The sequence below is a fragment of the Oncorhynchus nerka genome, linkage group LG25 (assembly GCF_034236695.1).
Source record: "Oncorhynchus nerka isolate Pitt River linkage group LG25, Oner_Uvic_2.0, whole genome shotgun sequence".
Taxonomy (NCBI): Eukaryota; Metazoa; Chordata; class Actinopteri; order Salmoniformes; family Salmonidae; genus Oncorhynchus; species Oncorhynchus nerka.
In genome coordinates, this window is record NC_088420.1 from 49,121,132 (window position 1) to 49,144,410 (window position 23,279).

At 42.3% G+C, this 23,279-nt stretch overlaps 1 protein-coding gene across 11 annotated transcripts in view; it reads right to left on the bottom strand.

The window, feature by feature from the left end:
- Nucleotides 1-5,831: 5,831 nt before the first annotated feature.
- The window catches only part of LOC115109620 (liprin-beta-2-like), a 112,757-nt gene continuing 95,309 nt past the window's right edge, over nucleotides 5,832-23,279 (bottom strand). For 7 of the 11 annotated variants that reach the window (XM_029634758.2, XM_029634767.2, XM_029634765.2 and 4 more), the window contains 19 exons: nucleotides 21,692-21,803; nucleotides 21,346-21,381; nucleotides 20,094-20,155; nucleotides 19,936-20,011; nucleotides 19,548-19,654; nucleotides 19,234-19,301; nucleotides 18,886-18,969; nucleotides 17,812-17,872; nucleotides 14,921-14,959; nucleotides 14,402-14,540; nucleotides 13,190-13,325; nucleotides 12,879-13,007; nucleotides 12,563-12,713; nucleotides 11,876-11,987; nucleotides 11,669-11,757; nucleotides 11,208-11,330; nucleotides 10,996-11,121; nucleotides 8,380-8,568; nucleotides 5,832-7,821 (listed from right to left, as the gene is read on the bottom strand). In XM_029634758.2, coding sequence (XP_029490618.2) covers nucleotides 7,606-7,821; nucleotides 8,380-8,568; nucleotides 10,996-11,121; nucleotides 11,208-11,330; nucleotides 11,669-11,757; nucleotides 11,876-11,987; nucleotides 12,563-12,713; nucleotides 12,879-13,007; nucleotides 13,190-13,325; nucleotides 14,402-14,540; nucleotides 14,921-14,959; nucleotides 17,812-17,872; nucleotides 18,886-18,969; nucleotides 19,234-19,301; nucleotides 19,548-19,654; nucleotides 19,936-20,011; nucleotides 20,094-20,155; nucleotides 21,346-21,381; nucleotides 21,692-21,803 — 2,055 coding nt within the window. In that variant the 3' untranslated portion in view covers nucleotides 5,832-7,605. The remainder of the gene's footprint in view (nucleotides 7,822-8,379; nucleotides 8,569-10,995; nucleotides 11,122-11,207; nucleotides 11,331-11,668; nucleotides 11,758-11,875; nucleotides 11,988-12,562; nucleotides 12,714-12,878; nucleotides 13,008-13,189; nucleotides 13,326-14,401; nucleotides 14,541-14,920; nucleotides 14,960-17,811; nucleotides 17,873-18,885; nucleotides 18,970-19,233; nucleotides 19,302-19,547; nucleotides 19,655-19,935; nucleotides 20,012-20,093; nucleotides 20,156-21,345; nucleotides 21,382-21,691; nucleotides 21,804-23,279) is intronic. The other 4 variants (XM_029634769.2, XM_029634763.2, XM_065009831.1 and 1 more) reach the window with 2 other exon arrangements.

A 23,279-nucleotide genomic window follows, 5' to 3' on the forward strand; every position in this document is an offset into this window, starting at 1 on the left:
CAAGTATATTTTTTTAAACCTGCATATGTAGTTCAAAGAAATTAATGTTAGCAGGCAATATTAACTAGGGAAATTGTGTCACTTCTCTTGCGTTCAGTGCAAGCAGAGTCAGGGTATATGCAGCAGTTTGGGCCGCCTGGCTTGTTGCGAATAAAGGCCATTTATTCCTAACAATGACCGTAATTAATTTGCCAGAATTTTACATAATTATGACATAACATTGAAGGTTGTGCAATGTAACAGCAATATTTAGACTTAGGGTTGCCACCCGTTCGATAAAATACGGAACGGTTCCGTATTTCACTGAAAGAATAAACGTTTTGTTTTCGAAATGATAGTTTCCGGATTTTACCATATTATTTATTATATTATAATGAAGTATATGATTTGATATTTGATAGAGTAGACTGACTGAGCGGTGGTAGGCAGCAGCAGGCTCGTAAGAATTCATTCAAACAGCAGCTCTTAGCAATGCTGGGATGCACAGCTCTGTTTATGACTTCAATGCTATCAACTCCCGAGATTAGGCTGGCAATACGAAAGTGCCTGTAAGAACATCCAATAGTCAAAGGTATATGAAATACAAATGGTATAGAGAGAAATAGTCCTATAATTCCTATAATAACTACAGCCTAAAACTTCTTAACTGGGAATATTGAAGACTCATTTTAAAAGGAACCAACAGCTTTCATATGTTCTCATGTTCTGAGCAAGGAACTTAAACATTAGCTTTTTTACATGGCACATATTGCACTTTTACTTTCTTATCCAACACAATGTTTTTGCATTATTTAAACCAAATTGAACATGTTTCATTATTTATTTGAGACTAAATGGATTTTATTTATGTATTATATTAAGTTAAAATAAAAGTGTTCATTGTTCATTCAGTATTGTTGTAATTGTCATTTATTACAAATATATATAAACATCGGCCGATTAATCGGCACCAGGTTTTTTTTTTTTTGGTCCTCCAATAATCGGTATCGGCATTGAAAAATCATAATCGGTCGACCTCTACTCAACATACATATTCCTTTTCTAGACAAGATAACTCAAGACATCCAGAAATACATATTTCATTTTATTTCCAACTCCATCCTCTTTTTTTTCTCCTCCATTTTTGTTTCACTAGTTTTAACAAAAAATAATCCACCTTAATCAAATGAACAGTCATTGACTTATGTTATGTTATGGGCGAAGATACCACAATGTGATCAGTCATTAAATCCATCATAGAAAATACAAAAATATTTGCTGTATTGTATGCTGTAGAAAGGTTTTAACGTCATTTGGTAGTGATAAGCGAATTTCCACACTGGTGCAATGCCAGTGAAGTGTTAAGCCCATTAAAATAAATACTAAACACAAGGGTGTGAGCAGCTGTCAGCAGGCATGGGTCAGTAGTTTACACGAGACATGGACACAGGCCAATTTCAGCACACTGGGTCCCTGAGTCCCAGGCAAGCATAAACCCACCAAGCACAACAGTCAGGGAGTAGCAGTCATTACCGATGGAGGTGCAAAAATACATCATCCTCTCTGCCTTGTTCCTATTAGCAGACTCCGTCTTGGCCATCTTGCATGGATTCAGTATATATCTCCGGGGGGGGAAGTCCTCTGCCGTCCCTCCCCCCTCTCAGTCAGGTGCAGGATCTGCACGGCAATCTAGATGCAGGGGTTCTTGGGGGGCCTCTCCAGCACAGCCCACGCCCAGTCAGCACCCAGAAAGATGCGCTGCTGCTTTGTCATTGTGGTGCAGTTGGAGGAGTCGGTCATGTGGAGGTGGCTGCTCTGGGTAATATAGGTTATTAGGAAGATCTCGTTGAGGGCTGTGGGGCTGGAACATGTCCTCTGGGTCGAGGGAAACAGGAGGTACTCCTGGGTCCTGGCGGCAGCTATCCCCACACAGTATTTGGATAGAGGGACAAAATTGTTGGGCTTGTTAAGGATTCACTGGGTATGTCTGGGGTTAGTGGCTTGCTCTCTCTCCTCCCACACAGGGTTGAGAAATTGAAGTTCATGTTGGGAATGGTCATGGTCGAGGCTGGTGGTTTCTCCCACCAGGTTGAGATTACCTTGGGCTGGTTGTTTGCTCTCTATCTTCCCCATGTCTACAGGATTAGGTCAGAGGGTGGTTTCCCTTATGACCTGAACATATGATAACAACAGTATAGTTTATTGTTGTAGAAATTATAACTTAGATGAAAAAAAGTGACATAGGTTATACTTCTGTAATAACTTGGATTGAAGGTACATAAGGGTACTCAACCCTAATGGAACCCTCAACCCTAAAAATACTTTAGTTAAAATGTTTGCTCTAGAATGGTGAAAAGAATGGTAAAAATAAGTCAATTAAAACTCACCAGTATGGGTCTGCCTTTGATGTTTGGAACAGCTCCAGCCCCTCTCTCCTCTCTGAAACCCTAGTGAGATATTGTGATGTGCTGGGTTGATGCAGATTAACCTGCAATAGGATCCTCATACTGTACAGGTTATACCTGGGCATGGACACTTCACTGGGCTACCTAACTCCCAGGGAGCAGGCTTCCCTTAGTATTTCTTCTGTTACAGAAGCGATCCTCCATTCTGGTGACTGTTAAAGGGACTTACTTAAAGGACTACATCTGCCTATTCAATTATATGCGAATTATGTGTTGAAACATAGAAAAAACTGTTTCTTATTGGTCATATTCAAATTAGCTGTATTAAGTGTTGGTGTGTTTGTTTGCAGTATTTCTTAGTGCCTTGTTTGCATCATGGATGTGTCCAGGTAATGGGTTGTTCCACGAAATTAGTCCCCTTTGCATCCTTTTGATATTTGAAGAAGAAATTGTGCATAAATATGGAATTTTAAAAGACTCTTAAATTAAATGAAGTGCCCTTTAATATAGACCACATTGATAATTCAATGCATCTGGTTTTAAATATGCCTAAAGACTTGCTAAAGTGCCAAAATTCTGCATTTTGAGATGTACCTCTGTGATTTTAACCCACTTAACCCCAACATTTCTCCAAGTTTTCACCTTCATTGAAAGCCCTAGTTATTCTGTTGCTTTGTCAAAGTCATTTCTGAATATTATTATTTAAATTCATGAGATTTGTGATTTATTTTAAGGTAAAAAAAAGAAAGAAAGAAATGTCCCTCATTTTAAGGTCAACCCTGTTACATGAACTGAACTCTCGTTGTAATATGGTGAAACTATTCCTTTTGGAACATAAAAAAAGGAGAAACATTGAACATCTTATAGTCAAATCATAGTGTAAAAGCAGGAGAGCTGATTCTACCCTTGTAGGTCGAGCATGACACGTCAACCCTGTCACCCACTGATAGACAGGCTAGATTTTTTTTAACAGTTTCCTTTTTTTTAAGCTTGCATTCATTTGACCCTCCCTGTTGCACAAAACAAGCCTCCATTCCCCCTCGCACAAGAGGATTTATGGCTGATTTAAGATGAAATCGTCAACCCTGTTACAATAAACCTGGTTACTTTACTTGCCACTCAATAGGCACTTGCTATTATCTTTTGTTTTTCATTTAACCTCTTGAGATGGGGAAACATGTTTTTTTATTAAGTTGAACATGTGCTCTTCATGATAGAAAGTTAAAATTAGGTTATTTAAACCAAATTAAACTACCTAAAAGGGACTAATTTAGTGGAACGACCCTAATCTAAAAAAAACATACAAAAAAGTTGTCAAATAGTACAAAATAATACAGTGTGTGCAATCTTACAGGCTAATTTGCATAGGGGAAAAAGCATGTCCTAAAAGCTCAAGTGGCATGTTGTAGGCCGATACCTTTCACCAAAAATATAAAACACATGCTATTTACTCTAGTTTGGGGAAGCGCTACACACCAATGACGCATGTAAAACAGAATTCCTTCACCGGTCATTGTGTTCATGCCACTAATACAGAAGTAGTATTCATTATAGTCCTGTATTATGATGAGGTAAGGGGTATGGCCAGTTGAGATTGCTGGTAAAGCCTCCTGCATTGAGGTTAGGTTGAGGTATGAGGCAGATAGAGGTTTCCCTTGGTTGATTGGCTGCGTTAATTAGTGTGGCCAGCGTAGCGTCCTCTCAGACTAGTGCTGTTTGAGCCCGTCTCATCTCCTTCAGTACTTCGTCTCGGCTTAGCAAATACTGAAAGCAAGAAGGGCCAGGGGCTGGGGTTAGCAGGAAGCATTATTCTGCAATGTTTGTCAGTTAAAGGCTTTAGAGTAATGTCCCTAACTTTAAAATCTACTTGTCGAAACCGCTTTAATCCGTTGAAACCTCCACTGTCAGGAAATATAAGAACAACATAGCACCCTAGCATTGAGGAGAAATACAAAACATAACAGCCAGTGGCGTAGCGCAGTTTTGCGAGGCCCCACCTGCAAAGTCTGAGCAAGGCACCCCTTGGGGGGGGGGGGGGGGCAGCTAACTTCCTGAAATTCTACCACGGGGCAGGGAGAAGTATTTGCAATACCTCCAGGAGGATCCCAGAGCTTGTGGGCGCTGCGGGGGTGCATCCTACACCAGTGTTAACAGCGTAACAGAAAATACTTTGTTAACTGGTTAGTTTATTCATTATTTACAGTACTGTCAAAAAGCTTGTTGAATGAGACGGATTGAGGAACTACTTACTGTGAGTTGGTTTATTCCCTCAGAAAGAGCTTCTATCTGCAGTACGGTCCCCTCTGTCACCGCCATCTGCAAAGTCAAACACAACACCTAGTTCTGGGGCTACTGTACTACTGACAGGCTAGGACATCAATGACATACAGGTAACTGCCAAAATAATGGATACAAAGTATATTGAAAGCAGGTGCTTCCACACAGCTGTGGTTCCTGAGTTTATTAAGCAATTAACAATCCATCATGCTTAGGATAATGTATTAAAAGTATTGTGTCTACCATAGCTATGCCCCCATAGGATGACAATGCCCCAATCCATAGGGCACGAGTGGTCACTAAATGGTTTGATGAGCATGAAAACAATGTAAGCCATATGCCATGGCTGTCTCAGTCATCAGATTTCAACCCAATTGAACACTTATGGGAGATTCTGGAGCGGTGCCTGAGACACCATTTTCCACCACCATCAACAAAACACCAAATTATGGAATTTCTCATGGAAGAATGACGTTATATCCCTCCAATAGAGTTCCAGACACTTATGTAATCTATTACAAGGTGCATTGACAAGGTGCTGTTCTGGCTCGTGATGGTCCGATGCCGTATTAAGACACTTTATGTTGGTGTTTCCTTTATTTTGGCAGTTACACTTTGTTACTTCCATGCATGATGGGATGGGAGGGTAGAAGGATATACTGTAGTTGCTGAGCAAGCACCACTGTTCAAGTCATAGGTCACGTTCCAGGCCGACTACATTGCAGTCGTTGCATTGCATAAACCAATGGTTTATGGCAGGTGTCTGCAGTGAAGTCAGCCTGGAACATGGTCATTATGGATTTATGATAAAGATGTACCTGCGGATGGTTGAGCCCCTCCCCCCAAGGTGCATGATGGGATAGTCCTGTTCCAACATGCACTCCTCCATCTTGCATACAATGGGCCAATCATGATGATCAGAAGCATTGATGAGGGCTAGTTAGTGAATGATACTGGTTAATTAATGATGCATTCTGATGTCCCTGTACCGTGCAACGCAATTCCTTAGTGTATCTTTGATTCAAGTTCTTAAAACTGTAAATATTGATAATGTACTGAGATGACTTCAACATAAAACCGAGACAAGACAACTTTCTCCTCTAATACGAGAAGCACGCTTTGTACAAAGATTGCATGTGTTAAATAGGTTATCAGGAAGAATTCCACTCCTTTATCACACTTATGATTTTTATTGACGGATTTGGATAGTACTATTTACAATTAATGACAACAAGAGGGCTTCCTTGATTGAAGCGTAATCTTTAACTATAAAAATATTATAACAGTCACATTTGTAAAGAACAGTGCATGATACTCACAATCTGGATTCCGTCAAAATGTACACAGCTACACAATCTCATTGTACTTTCCATTGTACTTCTTTCAATTTACCAACAAAAATATATACCTCCATATGCAAATATTGCACAAGTTCATTCCACAACTGTCTGACAAACATGCAACATTGCTTTCTACTGGTTAGAAAAACATTTTATAAACAATGGATCAATACCATTAGGTGAATCTCAAATATGTGTGTTAAAAGGATCAATAAAATTATGCACAATGTTGTTTGCGTCAGTGGTATAATCTTAGTGCATTAAAGGGCTGATGTGATAATATCAGAAGCGTCATGCTCATATGGGGCACAAGGGAACATGTAAAATGATTTACTAAACTTCAATTTTAAGCACACATTTTGTCGTAATTATTTATAAAAAATATCTCTAAGCAGTATTTTGCAGATGGTATGAATTTGATCAAGCTATGTAGCCAATTGATTCATTCTTAATAATGAATAAATAAAACTAAAATGTTTTGTTGTTTCCCTGTATTACTAGTCAACTTACAATTTTATGAAGTTGGTTCCCGGTCTCCCAACCTCATAACAAGCAATCAAGCCATTTCGGGCTGTCAATCAAGTTAGAGTAGCTTGTCCAACTATCTTAGATGCCATGCCTGCTGGCAAGGTTGCCAAATTTTGGAAATGCAAGCAATTACTAAATGTACTGAATAAGACTCAAATTCCTTCAGTCTTTTACCCAGATTTATGCACAGAAGCACATTTCATTTCTTTAAAAAAACGAAGCGCCAGTCAGGAGGATACTGACAGCTCATGAGGTATGCTTAGATATGCAGAAAAAGACTTGGTTTAAATGTAATCTGGCACCTTATGATAATATCATGTTATTTGTGTTGTAATTAGGATGCCATGATATGTTCCTGTATTGCTGATGTCTGTTATGATCCCACGTGCTGTGTTGTCATTTGGAAATAACATCATAGGCATGTTAGTGCAATATATTGAGGTGTGGGATTTACAACAGTCAGAATGACACCCTCATTCAAATTACAATTGAACAGGTAAAGAGGTATATTTAGATAACCGATGCAGAAAAACTGTCTTTTTCTTTTAACATTGAATTAGGTATAATGATTATGGCTCTAGATGCCAGGAAAAAGCTGTTTCAGGTGTTTGAAAATTGCAAAATTCTTCAACTTCCAGGGGGACACCACCCGTACATCTTTACATACTTCGTGCCACCTCTAAAATAATGGTACATGACACCTCTGGCTGATATATCACAGCTGAACACTAGGCTTGTAGATCCACAGAGAACATAGGAGGGTTTTTCACTAATAGGTATTTTGACCAATAAACCCAGCTCTGAAAAATATCTGTTGTGATTGGTCAAAAGACCGATTAGTGGAAGAAAGATCAGAATTGGGCTTCCTGTGTAAAAACAGCCTAAGTATCCAGAAGCAGCTCATGCCCCAGGCTAGGTTTAGTTGTTGGGTGTTAGATCATGGCACGTGAGGGGTGTGGAGGTGGGTGTGCTGGAGTGGGTTTTGGGTAGCGTTGGATGGGCATGGCAGGCAGAGGTGGGGTTATTGGCTGCAAGCTGAGTAGTGATGGGTAGGTAGATACAGTAGTGTGACATCATCAGCTGTATAGCCCCACCTGCTCTCGTCTGTCTGGGTCTCTGTCCAGGATTGGGCTGAGGCCCCTAAAGCCGGAGTAGGGCCGGTGGGCCCCGTTCACCACCGCCTGGAGCTGAGCCTGGGCCTGGGCCGCCTCCAGGGGGCAGATGTAGTCAGTCGAGTCGTCACATCTCTTCTTCCTCAGGTGGCCGAAGTTTGAGAAGCCCAACTTCTTTGGCTGAATGGGAGGACATGCTTTATGAACAGACTGAGAGAAAGCTGTGTATCATTTCTATTCTGTCCCTTTAACCATAATCAGTGAAAATATTTCTAAACAGCGTACACATGGACAGTACTGTTTAAAAATGGTTCCTATAAGCCTAATTGTGCTGACTAAGTGCATTATGCTATCGCTACATTTTGCCTCCGCACATTTTCTACTAGCCTTTAAAAAATGGTGGGTGTTAGAGATACGTGGCGCTACAAAAGCTTGCTGACCGAAAAGCTGCTTGGAGCAGCCCTGGTCTTAGAGCTTAGCCAGGTCTGAGGGGTCACACTAAGGATTAAGGTGCCTGTCTCCTGAAAGAGATAGGGGAAAGGGAGGGGGATAGGGAGAGGAAGATAGAAAGAGGAGACAGTGAGAGAGGAGGATGAGAGAGTAAGAAAAGGAGATTGAGATTGAGAGAGGAGGGAGGGAGGGAGGGAGGGAGGGAGAGAAACAACAAAAACGAGGGCTCCTAACAGGGTGGTGGTTCAGCCCTTGGCGTTACTACAGTACAGTACTGTCATCTCTTACCCTGACTTTGGCTGTGGTGCTGAGGGGAGTGTAGCCAGACGACTCCATGAACTCCCTCTTCTCCTGCTGAGCCTGGGAGCCCACCAGCATGTTGAAGTTGGTGGCCAGGTGGCGTCGCAGCAGGGTCTTCTGAGGGGGGATGTTGAGCAGCATGGCCAGGGTGTCTGAGTTAAAACGAGGCTCCAGAATCTGGGGGCGTCATTAGAGAAGATTCAGAGGAAGATACAGGGTGGTTGACATTTATTGTCATGAATCTCATGAATCATGCCCTGGAAGCAGAACTGAGCGATGTTAATAGTTTGCCTAATGTCAGTTTATGTGACAAAACAAGCAAAGTTTTCAGACACCTTGACTTTTTCCGCATTTTGTTAGGTTACAGCCTTATTCTAAAAATGATTTTTAAAAAATGTTCTCATCAATATACACACGGTACCCCATAATGACAAAGGAAAACCCTATTTTTACACAAGTATTCAGACCCTTTACTCAGTACTTTGTTGAAGCACCTTTGGCAGCGATTACAGCCTCGAGTTTCTCCAATTCTTCTCTGCAGATCCTCTCAAGCTCTGTCAGATTGGATGCGGAGTGTTGCTGCACAGCTATTTTCAGGTTTCTCCAGAGATGTTTGATCAGATTCAAGTCTGGGCTCTGGCTGGGCCACTCAACGACATTCAGAGACCTGTCCCGAAGCCACTCCTGCATTGTCTTGGCTGTGTGCTCAGGATCGTTGTCCTGTTGGAAGGTGAACCTTCGCCCCAGTCTGAGGTCCTGAGCGCTCTGGAACAGGTTTTCGTCAAGGATCTCTCTGTACTTTTCTCCATTCGTCTTTCCCTTGATCTTGACTAGTCTCCCAGTCCCTGCTGCTGAAAAACATCCCCACAGCATGATGCTGCCACCATCATGCATTACCGTAGGGATGGTGCCAGGTTTCCTCCAGACGTGACGCTTGGCATTCAGGCCAAAGAGTTCAATCTTGGTTTCCTCAGACCTGAGAATCTTGTTTCTCATGGTATGTGAGTCTTTAGGTGCCTTTTTGGCAAACTTCAAGTGGGCTGTCCTGTGGCTTTTACTGATGAGAGGTTTCCGTCTGGCCACTCTACCATAAAGGCCCAATTGGTGGAATGCTGCAGAGATGGTTGTCCTTCTGGAAGGTTCTCCCACCTCAACAGAGGAACTCCAGAGCTCTGTCAGAGTGACCATCGGGTTCTTGGTCACCTACCTGACCAAGGTCCTTCTCCCCGATTGCTCAGTTTGGCTGGGCGGCCAGCTCTTGTAAGAGTCTTAGTGGTTCCAAAATTCTTCCATTTAAGCATGATAGAGGCCACTGTGTTCTTGGGGACCTTCAATGCTGTAGATTGCGCCTTGACACAATCCTGTCTCGGAGCTCTATGGACAATTCCTTCGACCTCATGGCTTGGTTTTTGCTCGGACATGCACTGTGGGACCTTATATAGACAGGTGTGTGCCTTTCTACATCATGTCCAATCATTTAAATTGACCACAGGTGGACTCCAATCAAGATGTAGATACATCTCAAGGATGATTAATGGAAACAGGATGCACCTGAGCTCAATTTCGGGTCTCATAGCAAAGGGTCTGAATACTTATTTACTTAAGTTATTTCTGTTTTTTATTTTTCATACATTTGCAAATATTTCTAACAACTTTGTCATTATGGGGTATTGTGTGTTGATTGATGAGGATTTGTATTTATTTAATACATTTTAGAAGGATTAAAGGGGCCTGAATACTTTCCGAATGCACTGTATAGTGTAGAGCAGGGGTGTCATACTCATTCCACGGAGGGCCTGGTTTTTCCTTTCAATTAAGTCAGAGACAACCAGGTGTGTGGAGTTCCTTACTAATTAGTGACCTTAATTAATCAATCAAGGACCAGGGAGGAGCGAAAACCCGCAGACACTCGGCCCTCAGTGGAATGAGTTTGACACGACACCTGTATTATGGCTTAAGCACAGGAAGCATAGAAATAGAGGATATAGAATGGATCTACCACTTCTTAGACTTGCTATCGATGAGAATGACAGTTCTATAACTCACATTTTTATCTGAATTTGGTCAGGTTGCCCAAAATGTTACATATTGCAGCCTTAAGATTAGGGTTAGCAGTGTGGTTAAGGTTAGGGTTATGGATAGGTTTAGGTTTAAAATCAGATTTTATGACTTTATGGCTGTGCCAGGTAGTGACCACTGCAGGGCTGCCTCCAGAACAAGATTTATGAGGAAAAATGCTAACCTGCAGGTGAATACAGGTGAATAAACAGAAAGTTGGGATGGAATGAATTGGAAAAATAGGCAGCGTCTACACAGGCAGCCCAATCCTGATTTTATTTTCACTAATTGTTATTTTGAACAATCAGATCAGCTCTTAAAAAGAGCTGATGTGAAAATATCTGATGTGATTGGTCAAAAGACCAATTAGTGGAAATGATTCAGTTAAAAATAAAAGTTTCTTTAGGGATAGTCTCTTAGGAATTGTATGTAACTATACATGTCCCATTATGGACATATTTGTCACTATAACGGCCTGAGCTGAGCTGAAATGCAGTAGAAAGGTATAATAAGGGGCTGATTCAATCATTGGGCCCTTGTACTTACGATAAGGCCCCCATGCACCCCGCTGCCTCTCAGGTTGGGAGCGTACTCCGCCAAGTCCACCGAGCGAAGCCACTCCATCACCCTGTGGTTAGACCACTGAACCACCTCCGAGGGAGACGTCTTGTTCTAGTAGGTAATAACACGTCTTAGCAAACACAACTACATACGTGTGTAAATGGAAAAACTCCCACAAACGTGCACACGTGTCTCACCTCATCTCCAGGCCTTCTCTTCAGGCAGTTGGGGTTGAACTTGTTGACGTGGAGGACGTGGATAGCACACTTCACACTGAGGTGATGGAGCTGACTGGTCACTTTCAGGAACAAGAGGTTGTTCTGAAGGAAGGGAATCAAATATGTTGTGCATGTTTTTTCTTTTTTTGTACTGGATTTAACTACACTCCTAGGAAAAAAGGTGCTCCATAGGAGAACCCTTTGAAGAACCCTTTAAGGTTCCATGTTGAACATTTTCTCCAGAGGGTTCTACATGGAACCCAAAATGAGTTCTACCTGGAACCAAAAAGGGAACCCTTTGTTCTGAGTGTAGGAAGTCCCTTGAGATCCCTCTTTTTCGAGGGAGATCTGAAAACCTTATGAATTACATACAGTGGCTGAGACACAACAGTGAGGCAAAAACTACTAAGACTACGATGAAAACCGATGGATGTACTTACCACTGTCAAGTACTGAAGCATTCTGCCGTCTACCCTTCCCTGGTGAAACTGATCCTTGTACTGAGGTAAACCAATGTCATCAAGCCAACCTTTGAGGATAAACCACACAACAACCAATTATACTGGATCGATTACACAGAATATATAGCACCAAGTTTGCTGAATGTTGAGTGAATATGTTGATGGCCTCTACTGTGTCCTACATACGTGTGACCCAGATGTGGTCCAGTTCAGACGATTTCTCTGTCAGTTTGGTGCTGAACGACTTCAGGGCCAACTGCAGCTTCTTTCTGTGCAGTGGATTCTTAATCCCCATCTCCTGATATCAAGATTCAAATGAATCCAGGTTATGAGCACACTATTTACTCCAAAGTGAGTGCTGCAAATGACAGTTTTAGTAACTGGATTTGGAGTCACTTGGCACACTATTTCACAATTGTGATCAAGATTCAAAACAAATTAGTTTGCCCTGCTAGTTTGAGAACAGCCTACATATATATTGATATGACGTTTGGTACAGGAACCTGTCAAATGCAACAACAACAAAACATAGCTGAAACAGCTCCAAACTAGCTCAAAACAACAACAAAGGTTGAGCAACATGATGTGAAAGACGGAACAAAATGACATCTTGAGAACTAGACAGGTAGAACTAAATGGTGATGAGAATGTTGCAATGACTAGACAGGTAGAATGATTGGAGGGGACGAGCTAAACATTGATTTGACAGCCATACTGATGGAGATTATACAGTGTGTTGTTAGAGGAACACCCAGCTAACACACAACATTCCCAGAAGGATGTCCTTGCCTTATTTGACAAATAACTTTCCAACAGCGTTCTGGGACCCAAAATAAGTTAGCAGAGTCATTTGTGTGACTGTACAGTGTGTACCTTCTCTAAATCCTGTGGTGAGGCAGAGAGGAGAGTTTGCCCGCTGTCGGCCCAGTGTCGGGCCAGAATCACATACTGGCCCAGCCCATACTCTTCCAGCCAGCAACACACCTGCTCCGGAGTCCACTTGGAGAAGGGCGTCTTCAGATCCCTGCAGGAGAGGACAGACAATTGATTGGATCATCAAGACTGGAATATTTTGGAATTCCTGCTCATCTAATTAATACATTGGCTTTTTTGGTATATTCTTGGTCACATGCACGTTTAAGATAATACACTGTATTTTATGTATTTTATGATAGTGTCCATCCCATACCGCACAGAGGTCAATGTCTCTCCGGCCCGGGCCAGGCGAGGGCCGGCGGTGGCTCTCAGTCCCCCCCTCTTAAACTCTCCAGGTTCAAGGTCCTCTCCCTGCAGGCTGCCAGACTGTGTCTTCCTTATCCTAAGGTAGAGGAGATAGAACACATCAGTACCTTTGCTAGGCCACCACCTCTACCCAGGATGACAAATATCAGATCGTTTTGCATTTATACCAATAGTCTCTGAATAAATATCTCTAGAAATATCTTCAGCAGTGTGCCCTTCGTGTGTGTGTGTGTGTGTGTCAGCTGTACAGGTACTCACTTTCCCCAGAGCTTCTTGATGCCCCGGTGGTTCTTCTTGTTCTCTGGAGAGACAGGGGACTGCTGTCCTGAGTCCACTCCAGACGACAGGGGAGACAAGTCTGACAGTGTGGACTCATCCAGTCTCTCCGACTTTCCTGTGAGAGCAGCATATGTAAGTACTGGAATCTATTTAAAACTGTCTTCCTCATTTAAGTCATTGTTCTATTAATTCAAGTAAGTCATGCAACGCTTCAAGGACACTGTATTCCTTCAATTCTTTAGGGTCTAAAGTTGAGGTATTATCCATGCAGGACCCACCCATAGAAAACAGATCATGCTTTCCGCAAGATCCTGCTGTGTCAAAGGTTAGCCAAGCGAAAAGTGAAACAGGAAAGCATTAACATTGTTAGTGCGCTCCAGCATTTTCAGCAAAATTACACACAAAATGTAAATGTTGTCTTAATGGATGCCAATTAAAATCTTTGAAGACAAATGAGTTTTTCGCTTATCTATTCAACATGTTTAATACACTGAAATGAAATGATGGTCTGAGGCGAATGGGATGTCAAGTTGCATCTGTATCTGTTTACAGTGTATGGTTAAGCCAGATCAACCATGGTCTACCTCTGTGCACACAACCCTCGCCTCACGTGACGGCGCCGAAGGAGCCCTGCTTTTGAGGTCAATGTGCACTTTGTGCACTGCAACACCGGTCACACATGCGAGAAAAAAGAGCCAGGCATAATCGGAGATGCCTCTCTCTGACTCACTGAGGGTCTTACTCCTTCCAACACAGGCTGGAGTTATCAACTTTAAGTCACAACTTGAATCCATAGTGAAAACAGGGGCCTGGTGCTTTGACACGGGGCTTCTGTCTGTGAGTAGTAGTACGGTACCTAATGCTGGAGCACTGGCACTCCTGCCGCGGTCTTCAGCCATGATACAAGCAGAAAGCCACGCAGAGCAAAAGAAAAGAGAGGACAGCAGAAACAGTACAACAGCAAGTGGAAGATTAGTACAGAGTGAGCGAGAATTGAGGATAGCCACCCCATGCAAACCAACCACACCGTGAGAGAAGAGTGGAACAGTGCAGTTTTTGAAACAAACCAAAGTGTATTTATTCAATTTATAATATACATCCACGGGAAGGTTTTGTTGTTATGTGTTGTTTGAAACATTCCAGAAGGCTGTTTGATAAAAAAAAAAGACAAACAGCAGTGTTTTGACTTACTTAGGTGAAACTCACTGTCCTCGCTATCGTCAGGGGACAGCTGGTCTGGCGTAGAACACTGCTCTCGATCCCCATTCATGTCAGGTCGAGACAGCTTCCCTGGTAGGGTCTGATATTTGTTCATTTCGATGTGCTGATTCTGTGGAGAGAGAGGGGGGGGGGCATGGTTACAGGCAAGTCCCAAGTCTATCCAAATGGAATTAAATGGCATCTGTTGACATTAGATTTCAGTTGAAATGCTGCTAAATTACAGAACAGAATTTGAGAATCAGATTTATATTTTGTCCTTTCATGACCATATCATTGTTAATTCGATAGGACTGCCACTGGAGTCACAAGTGTTCAGGAGACAACAGACAAAAGGCCCATTTCAAAAGCCTTAGGGGCACCTAGAGTATGATCGCTACTACATTTGACAGTTTCGGCTGAACCTTTGGCTCTGTTCCGGTCAGATAGGATAAAGTTAGCTTGTGAGAGATTAAGGGTTAGTGGTGGTGAGATCATGCAAGTAGAAAATACCTCTGAAACCGGTTCAACTGGTTGACCCACCACGACATGCTACAGGAAGGGGGAGCGTGCATGTAACGAAGAGAACACACACACTGTTAGTATAGTAATGTATCGGCATCATCAACTCAACAACAACAGTCTTAGAATACAAGCACAGTACTGTTCAAAAGTTTGGAGTCACTTAGAAATGTCCTTGTTTTGGAAAGAAAAGCACATTTTTTTGCCCATTCAAATAACGTCAAATTGATCAGAAATACAGTGTGGACATTGTTAATGTTGTAAATTAACTATTGTAGCTTGAAACAGTGGATTTTTTTATGGAATATCTACATAGGCGTACATAGGCCCATTATCAGAAACCATCACTCCTGTGTTCCAATGAAACGTTGTGTTAGCTATTCCAAGTTTATCATTTTAAAAGGCTAATTGATCATTAGAAAACCTTTTTGAAATTATGTTAGCACAGCTGAAAACTGTTGTCCTGATTAAAGAAGCAATACAACTGGCCTTCTTTAGACTAGTTGAGTATTTGCAGCATCAGAATTTGTGGGTTCGATTACAGGCTCAAAATGGCCAGAAACAAAGTACTTTCTTCTGAAACTCGTCAGTTTATTCTTGTTCTGATAAATTAAGGGTATTCCATGCGCGAAATTGCCAAGAAACTGAAGATCTCGTACAATGCTGTGTACTACTCCCTTCACAGAACAGAAGGCCAGCATCCAGGAGTCGCCTCTTCACTGTTGATGTTGAGACTGGAGTTTTGCGGGTACTATTTAATGAAGCTCAAACTAGACACTCTAATGTACTTGTCCTCTTGCTCAGTTGTGCACCGGGGCCTCCCACTCCTCTTCCTATTCTGGTTAGAGCCAATTTGCACAGTTCTGTGACGGGAGTAGTACACAGCGTTGTACGAGATCTTCGGTTTCTTGGCAATTTCTCATATGGAATATTTCTAATCAATTTTATGTTATTTTAAAAAACAATGACATTTCTAAGTGACCCCAAACGTTTGAACGGTAGTGTATGTGTTCAGCTGTTTTTGTTAGGATAACAGTCACCAGAAGCTAAATGGTTATGTATTTTTGTTAGAGCACCCATAACGTTTCTAATGTGTTTGGTTAATTACAAATGAAGCACATGCTGCATGTTTAAGATGGATATATTGTAATCGTAAAGTTAAATCAAAGTACAGAAAAATCTACTTTTGGAAAGCTCGTATTCCGAGCTAGTCATTTAAAAAGGATGGTCCCCTGATCTAATTGAATCTGAACAACCCTTTAACTGGAACAGCACAGGAAAAATCCTAGAGGACAACCTGGTTCATTCTGCTTTCCAACAGACAGCTGCAACATCGAGAGCATCAGGACTGGTTGCATCACTACCTGTTACGGCAATGGCTCTGCCTCAGATCGCAAGGCACTACAGAGGGTAGTGCGTACGGCCCAGTACATCCCTGGGGCTAAGGTTCCTGCCATCCAGGACCTCTACACCAGGCGGTGTCAGAGGAAGGCCCTAAAAATTGTCAAAGACCCCAGCCACCCTCTCTACTACCGAATGGCAAGCGGTACCAGAGTGCCAAGTCTAGGACAAAAAAGCTTCTCAACAGTTTTTACCCCCAAGCCATAAGACTCCTGAACAGGTAATCAAATGGCTACCTGGACTATTTGCATTGTGTGCACCCCCCCAAACCCCTCTTTTTACACTGCCACTACTGTTTATCATATATGAATAGTCACTTTAACTATACATTCATGTACACACTACCTCAATTAGCCTGACTAACCGGTGTCTGTATGTAGCCTCGCTACTTTTATAGCCTCGCTACTGTATATAGCCTGTCTCTTTACTGTTGTTTTATTTCTTTATCTACCTATTGTTCACCTAATACCTTTTTTGCACTATTGGTTAGAGCCTGTAAGTAAGCATTTCACTGTAAGGTCTTACACCTGTTGTATTTGGCGCACGTGACAAATAAACTTTGATTTGACACAGGGAGACAAATTCACCTTTCAGCAGGACAATAACCTAAAACAAATATACACTGGAGTTGCTTCCCAAGACGATATTGAATGTTCCTGAGAGGCCTAGTTGAAGAATTTAAAAAAGAATGATGTGCAAATATTGTACAATCCAGGTGTATAAAGCTCTTAGAGACTTACCCAGAAAGACTCACAGCTGTAATCGCTGCCAAAGGTGATTCTAACATGTATTGACTCAGGGGTTCTTAATTCTTATGTAAATGAGATATTTATGTATTTCATTTTCAATCCATTTGCCAAAACATCTAAAAACATGTTAGAATTATGGGGTAACATTATGGGTATTGTGTGTCGAGGGTTAACAAAACAAATCTATTTCATGCATTTTGAATTCAAGCTGTAACACAACAAAATGTGGAATACGTCAAGGGGTATTAATACTTTCTGAGGGCAGTGTGCAAAGCTGTCATCAAGGCAAAAGGGTGGCTACTTTGAAGAATCTAAAATATTACATCTATTTAGATTTTTTTTTAACACTTTTTTGGTTACTACATGATTCCATGTGTGTTATTTCATAGGTTTGATGTCTTCATTATTATTCTACAATCTAGAAAAAAAGTCCAAACAAAAACAACCTTGAATGAGTAGGTGTGTGAAATGTTGACTGGTACTGTATAAGCATATACACGGGGGGGGGATCCCACTTCTTTATGTCTTTTTCTTCTCCTGTTTATATGTTTATACTGAATGTATTATTGAATGTGTTATTGCTTAAACTGTTATGCATTTCTTACTGTTCTTTTGAAGTAATACATTTAAATGATGTACCTGTAATTTAAATAATGAACCAAAAATGACAAAACAAGTAAAAACGTTGGTCCAAAAAAAATATATCAAATAAACACGGCAAAATCATGAAACCTTTGGTAACGATCCACTTTGTAACTCCTCCAGGCTACTTGAAAGCATCCGTTGTTGGGACCTATTGAGAAAAACAACATTGAAACCAAACTAGCAATACAACACTATAGTAATTCAAGTTGGGTTAAGCGCTGGCCTCTCCGCAGTAGATTTCTGAGTTGGCAGTGGTTGGCAGCGGCCTGTGGTCTTTGGGATGCCCTACCTCTCGGAGGGGATTGTAGGTAATGTGATGTGACAGGCTGGGCTCTACAGGAGAGGGGGGCTGTGGGGGCTGTTTGTGCCAGGCGGGGACATCACAGTGACAGGGTCACTCACAGCCACTTTAGTGGGCCCTTAATTAAAGACAACCAAAACAACGAGTGGGCCTGGCTGTCACACCCACACAGCCTCAGATCTACTTGCCATTCTCCAGTGGGCCTGGCTGTCACACCCACACAGCCTCAGCTCTACTTGCCATTCTCCAGTGGGCCTGGCTGTCACACCCACACAGCCTCAGCTCTACTTGCCATTCTCCAGTGGGCCTGGCTGTCACACCCACACAGCCTCAGCTCTACTTGCCATTCTCCAGTGGGCCTGGCTGTCACACCCACACAGCCTCAGCTCTACTTGCCATTCTCCAGTGGGCCTGGCTGTCACACCCACACAGCCTCAGCTCTACTTGCCATTCTCCAGTGGGCCTGGCTGTCACACCCACACAGCCTCAGCTCTACTTGCCATTCTCCAGTGGGCCTGGCTGTCACACCCACACAGCCTCAGCTCTGCCATTCTCCAGTGGGCCTGGCTGTCACACCCACACAGCCTCAGCTCTACTTGCCATTCTCCAGTGGGCCTGGCTGTCACACCCACACAGCCTCAGCTCTACTTACAATTCTCCAGTGGGCCTGGCTGTCACACCCACACAGCCTCAGCTCTACTTGCCAGTCTCCAGTGGGCCTGGCTGTCACACCCACACAGCCTCAGCTCTACTTGCCATTCTCCAGTGGGCCTGGCTGTCACACCCACACAGCCTCAGCTCTACTTGCCATTCTCCAGTGGGCCTGGCTGTCACACCCACACAGCCTCAGCTCTACTTGCCATTCTCCAGTGTAGAAGCAACCAGCATCACTCTGGGAGACCATCACCATCGACGTCTCCAGGGAGGTCTGGATACTGCGGCAGCTGGGACACAGGGACAGGTCCAATATAACACGGTAAACCTGAGGGAGCACGGCTGGGGCACAAGGGGTGTGTTGTGTGTGTGTGTTTGTGAGAGCGAGTGTGCTTGCAAGTGTTTGGGTGTACAGGGGCACAAGTGCCTTTTATTCACGATCGGTCAACCTCTCCCAAGGACATCTAATTTCAACAACAACAATACAAGCCCGTTGGGGACTTCTTCCTCCATGTGTGTGCAATCAGTGGTTGTCAGCTGGCTTGTTTATTTACCTGGAGTCCAGCTCTTTCTGGAAGGACGAGGGAGACACTAACAGGGGAGAGGAGCCTCTAGAAGACATCTGGGTAGGGCGATATCACACAGACACTTTAGAGCAAGAGTTTAAACACTTTGAGTATGCACACTAAATAGTCTGCTAATACACCGGCATGGTATATGAGAGCAGAGGCACGGAGTGTATTACTAGTCAGAGTGTTAGTACTATTCAATGAAAATATGATGAGTCGGTGAGTACTTGAGAAATGCAAGGTTGTCATTGTACTGTGTTGTGTGGTCCACAGAGGAGGAGCAAACAGAGCTCTCTTACCGCTGACCGGATGATGTCTGAATGAGCTTTATGGGTGAGAGCCCTCATCTTCAGACTCCCACTCAGTTCCTCCTCACTGCTCCCAACCAGGAGCTTCTCACTGGACCCTAAATACACACACACACACACACACACATATATACACACACACACACACACACACACACACACACACACACAAACACACACACACATATACACACACACACACACGCACGCACGCACACACACACACATTCAGATTTTATTCAATGCCTCTTCAACATTCTTGTAATTATTTATTTGAAAAATGTCAAGCTCTCAGCTTGCGTATATGAAAGCAGCGTGTATCACCTTTGAGTAAGTGTTATCTCTGGGAGGGAGTGTTTATAGGCAGTGAGTATATTACCTTGAGTGAGGGCCATCACCTCCTTCATCTTCCTGTACTGGCCCAGGAGAACAGTCAGCTCCTCTATGTGACGGTCCTGACACAAATAGAAAGGACTTTAATAACATACCTTCACTTTGTACAACTTCAAGAAATTAGAATATGACACATTTACTTACTTTCTCATAATTAGTTGCTACTAAAGACTCCATCCCCATTTTCAACCTTTGCAATTCTTGGTCTGAAAACAGAAAAGAAAATGTATTTTTGTGACTCATGAGAGTAATTATGTTTAAATATCAACTGTTCATAACTCCCTGGGATAAAGCAAAAACAAATCCGTGAGTGAAACTGAAGTTGATCTCAGTTCGATTGTCTGCGGGGCCAAGTTAACCTTTTATGTAAAGCAGTAATGACCATTATGCTTTTAGGGAAAGAGGATCATTTTGTACATGTATTAAACTGCGAGTTTGACCAATCCCAGTCCCATTTGTTAGGGGGTCCGGGGTACTCCCCGGAAAAGGACATTCTACTCCAAAATAAATGTTACAAAAATGAGGTGCTGACACCATCTACAATATATTTTCCAACTCCAGAAATGAGCCCAATAACATATTGGTAAAAATTACGTTAAAATTATTTTTACATATTGGACCATGTATATATCATTTTTATTTATTTATGCCGCACATAATTTTAGGAGTAGAGAAATAAACGTGGTAGCAATGGAAAGCTGGTATCCCCCCACCCTCTTTTTTTTTTAACAAAGGTCAATACTGCTTTCAAAAGTATATTTTCCCACGATTGCATTAAGAATTGTTCTGAATTGACTGCTTGTCAGAGTACGTTTCTCTCCCTTTGCCCTCGCAACTTGAATGTGCCTTCAGAGGAACATTTATCTTGCATAGAACACAGTACAACAAGCCGACTAGGTATAATAGGTCAACTATTCAACTATGGGGTGGTCTGATTTTGTTTTAATAATAACATTAAATGGCAAAAATAGTGGCACTGGAAAGTTACATCCTGATTGATAAAGTATAGGCTTTGAATGACTTTGCCAGCAGCTACAGTAGGCTTTTTGAGTGTCAGCAACAATCATGTATGTTAGCTCAGTGCACACAGCGTAACAGAGAAAATAAAATATTGGGTAATATATTTCGTAGAACAGACATGCTTCTCTATTAGGCCATTTCATCTCCAATGTTCTCATGGGCGTGGGTGTGAGGATGTGTCAGAGCTTCCCTCCTCCCTGCCCCTTCTTCCCCCCTCACCCCTTCTCCCATCTGCAGCTGCCGGGGCTGATGGAATGGGTATGACAGACATGACAGGATGCCAGCGTGGGTTAGACAGCACAGCAGAGAGGCAGTGACGGCGGAGCAGCATTGTACCAGGGCCACAACTGCAGGAACTTAGAGACTAGAGACTTACATTTGTCTGTCAGCTGTCTCCTATACACCTCCTCTACTGCAGGGGGCAGCATAGAGTAAAGAGACAACAGTGGAGGGGGCAGAGAGAGGGCATTTGATAGGTATTGTATTATCTGAATGAGGCACCACATGCAGACGACCAGCTGGTATAATTCAACCTCTAAATATGTATCATTAGTTCGTATTATCAAATGTCAATGTTCAAAGTCTCCCCCTGCCCTGACAGTAGAATAAGCATTAGTGGATGGTATTAAGTTTGAGGTGGGACACCTGAAATAATGACAGTATACGTTAAAATCGCCAGTCCCTGGTATTACTGATTATGTATGTTTGACAGGTAAAGTTACCTCTCTCTGGGTTCTCATTGGTCATTGGGCCTCTGGAGACCAGCTGGCTCTGTAGGCCCTCAATCGCAGAGTCTTTGGAAGCCAGCATCTGCTGTAGGTCTGCTATCTCCGCCTGAGAGGGTCACGGTCAATGGAGTGATACAAGTTAATACTGCATGTTGACAGCCACATTATGACATTAGATCTCATACAGATATAGGTACAAGGTGGCAAGACAATTATGTCTTCCTCAAGGAGGAAAAGCATGAGAGGGGTGTGGATAGGGCTGTGGCAGTCACGAAACTTTGTCAGCAGGTGAATGTCAAGAAAACAACTGTCAGTCTCATGGTAATTGACAGTTAATTAACATAAAGACATTTAGCATCTCCTGGCTTCCACACAAGCCACTGAAGCAGACCTTTGGAACATCTACATTTGAAAAAGTCTAATAAATCCATGTAATATAGCCTACACCTTCACAATAAATCCATTATTTATTTTAGGTCTAAAGAAGTATGATATGAATAAAATGTAGTCTATTTCAGAAGAACAGAATAGCATCCTCTGAGTTGTCCTTATGTTAGGCCCTGATCTGGCTATGCCAATGGCTGTGGGCTACACTAGTTCATTCAGCAGAAGATTTGCTTAGAATTCCGTGGCATTATTTTACATTATTTTATAGTAGGAAGAATGCAATTGAACAAAGCTGAATAAATACACTGGATATTTTCTCCAAACGATTTGTGGGAGTGCGCACATGTGTCTATTCTGTGTTGAGCGGTTAACAAAGAAATAGGTACTCCTATATGCTTCATTTAGAGTTATTAATGTAACTTTAGTTGTTCTACAAACGTTGGCCTATATGTTTTGATTTTCAATACATTGTAAGCCTGCATGATGAGACTCTAATGATGATTTTTTTTTTAAGTTGCTTGAAAGTCATGAGCTCTGCTTTGTTCTGTACACACTACATCAGTCACTCATTCACAATTTGACAAGCACTTGATAATGCCTACAATTTCACGGCGGCATTCGTTTGTGTGGTAGTAATGCACCTTAAAAAAATCCATGCCTTTTGCAGACTGCCAAATCACCTCTCACTCACATGGCTCTCCATCACGTGATCGGGTCTTTCTCATATGCTACAAGTGAAGACAGACACATCGGGGACGCAACTGAACTGTCCACATTTACTTTTCGTCAGCCAACAAGATGACTAGGCCTAACGAACAGCAAAAGCACTAGCCTATGTCAATCTACTATCCGCCATAGTACAAAGGTCGACCTATTATATTCTGTGCAAGAAATAAATATTCCAAACATAGTCTGGGACAGTTGTGGGATGTAATAGATCCCATATTAATGTGCTTAATTTTAAGAAGTTATTTTGCCACTTTAGTTCATGCCTGCCAGGTAGGTTATACTCCTGTTATAAATATAAGCAATGTGCTTAATATTAGGAAAGTTTAGAAATAAATATAGGAGGCCTAGCCTATAGAAATAAGATTGGAACCTCCTCTTTTTAGTAGAGGCCATCACTCTGTTTTCTCGCGCAATTGTATAGCCTATAGAAATGTTGCGCAACATGAGCTCATGGGCTCTCATGAAG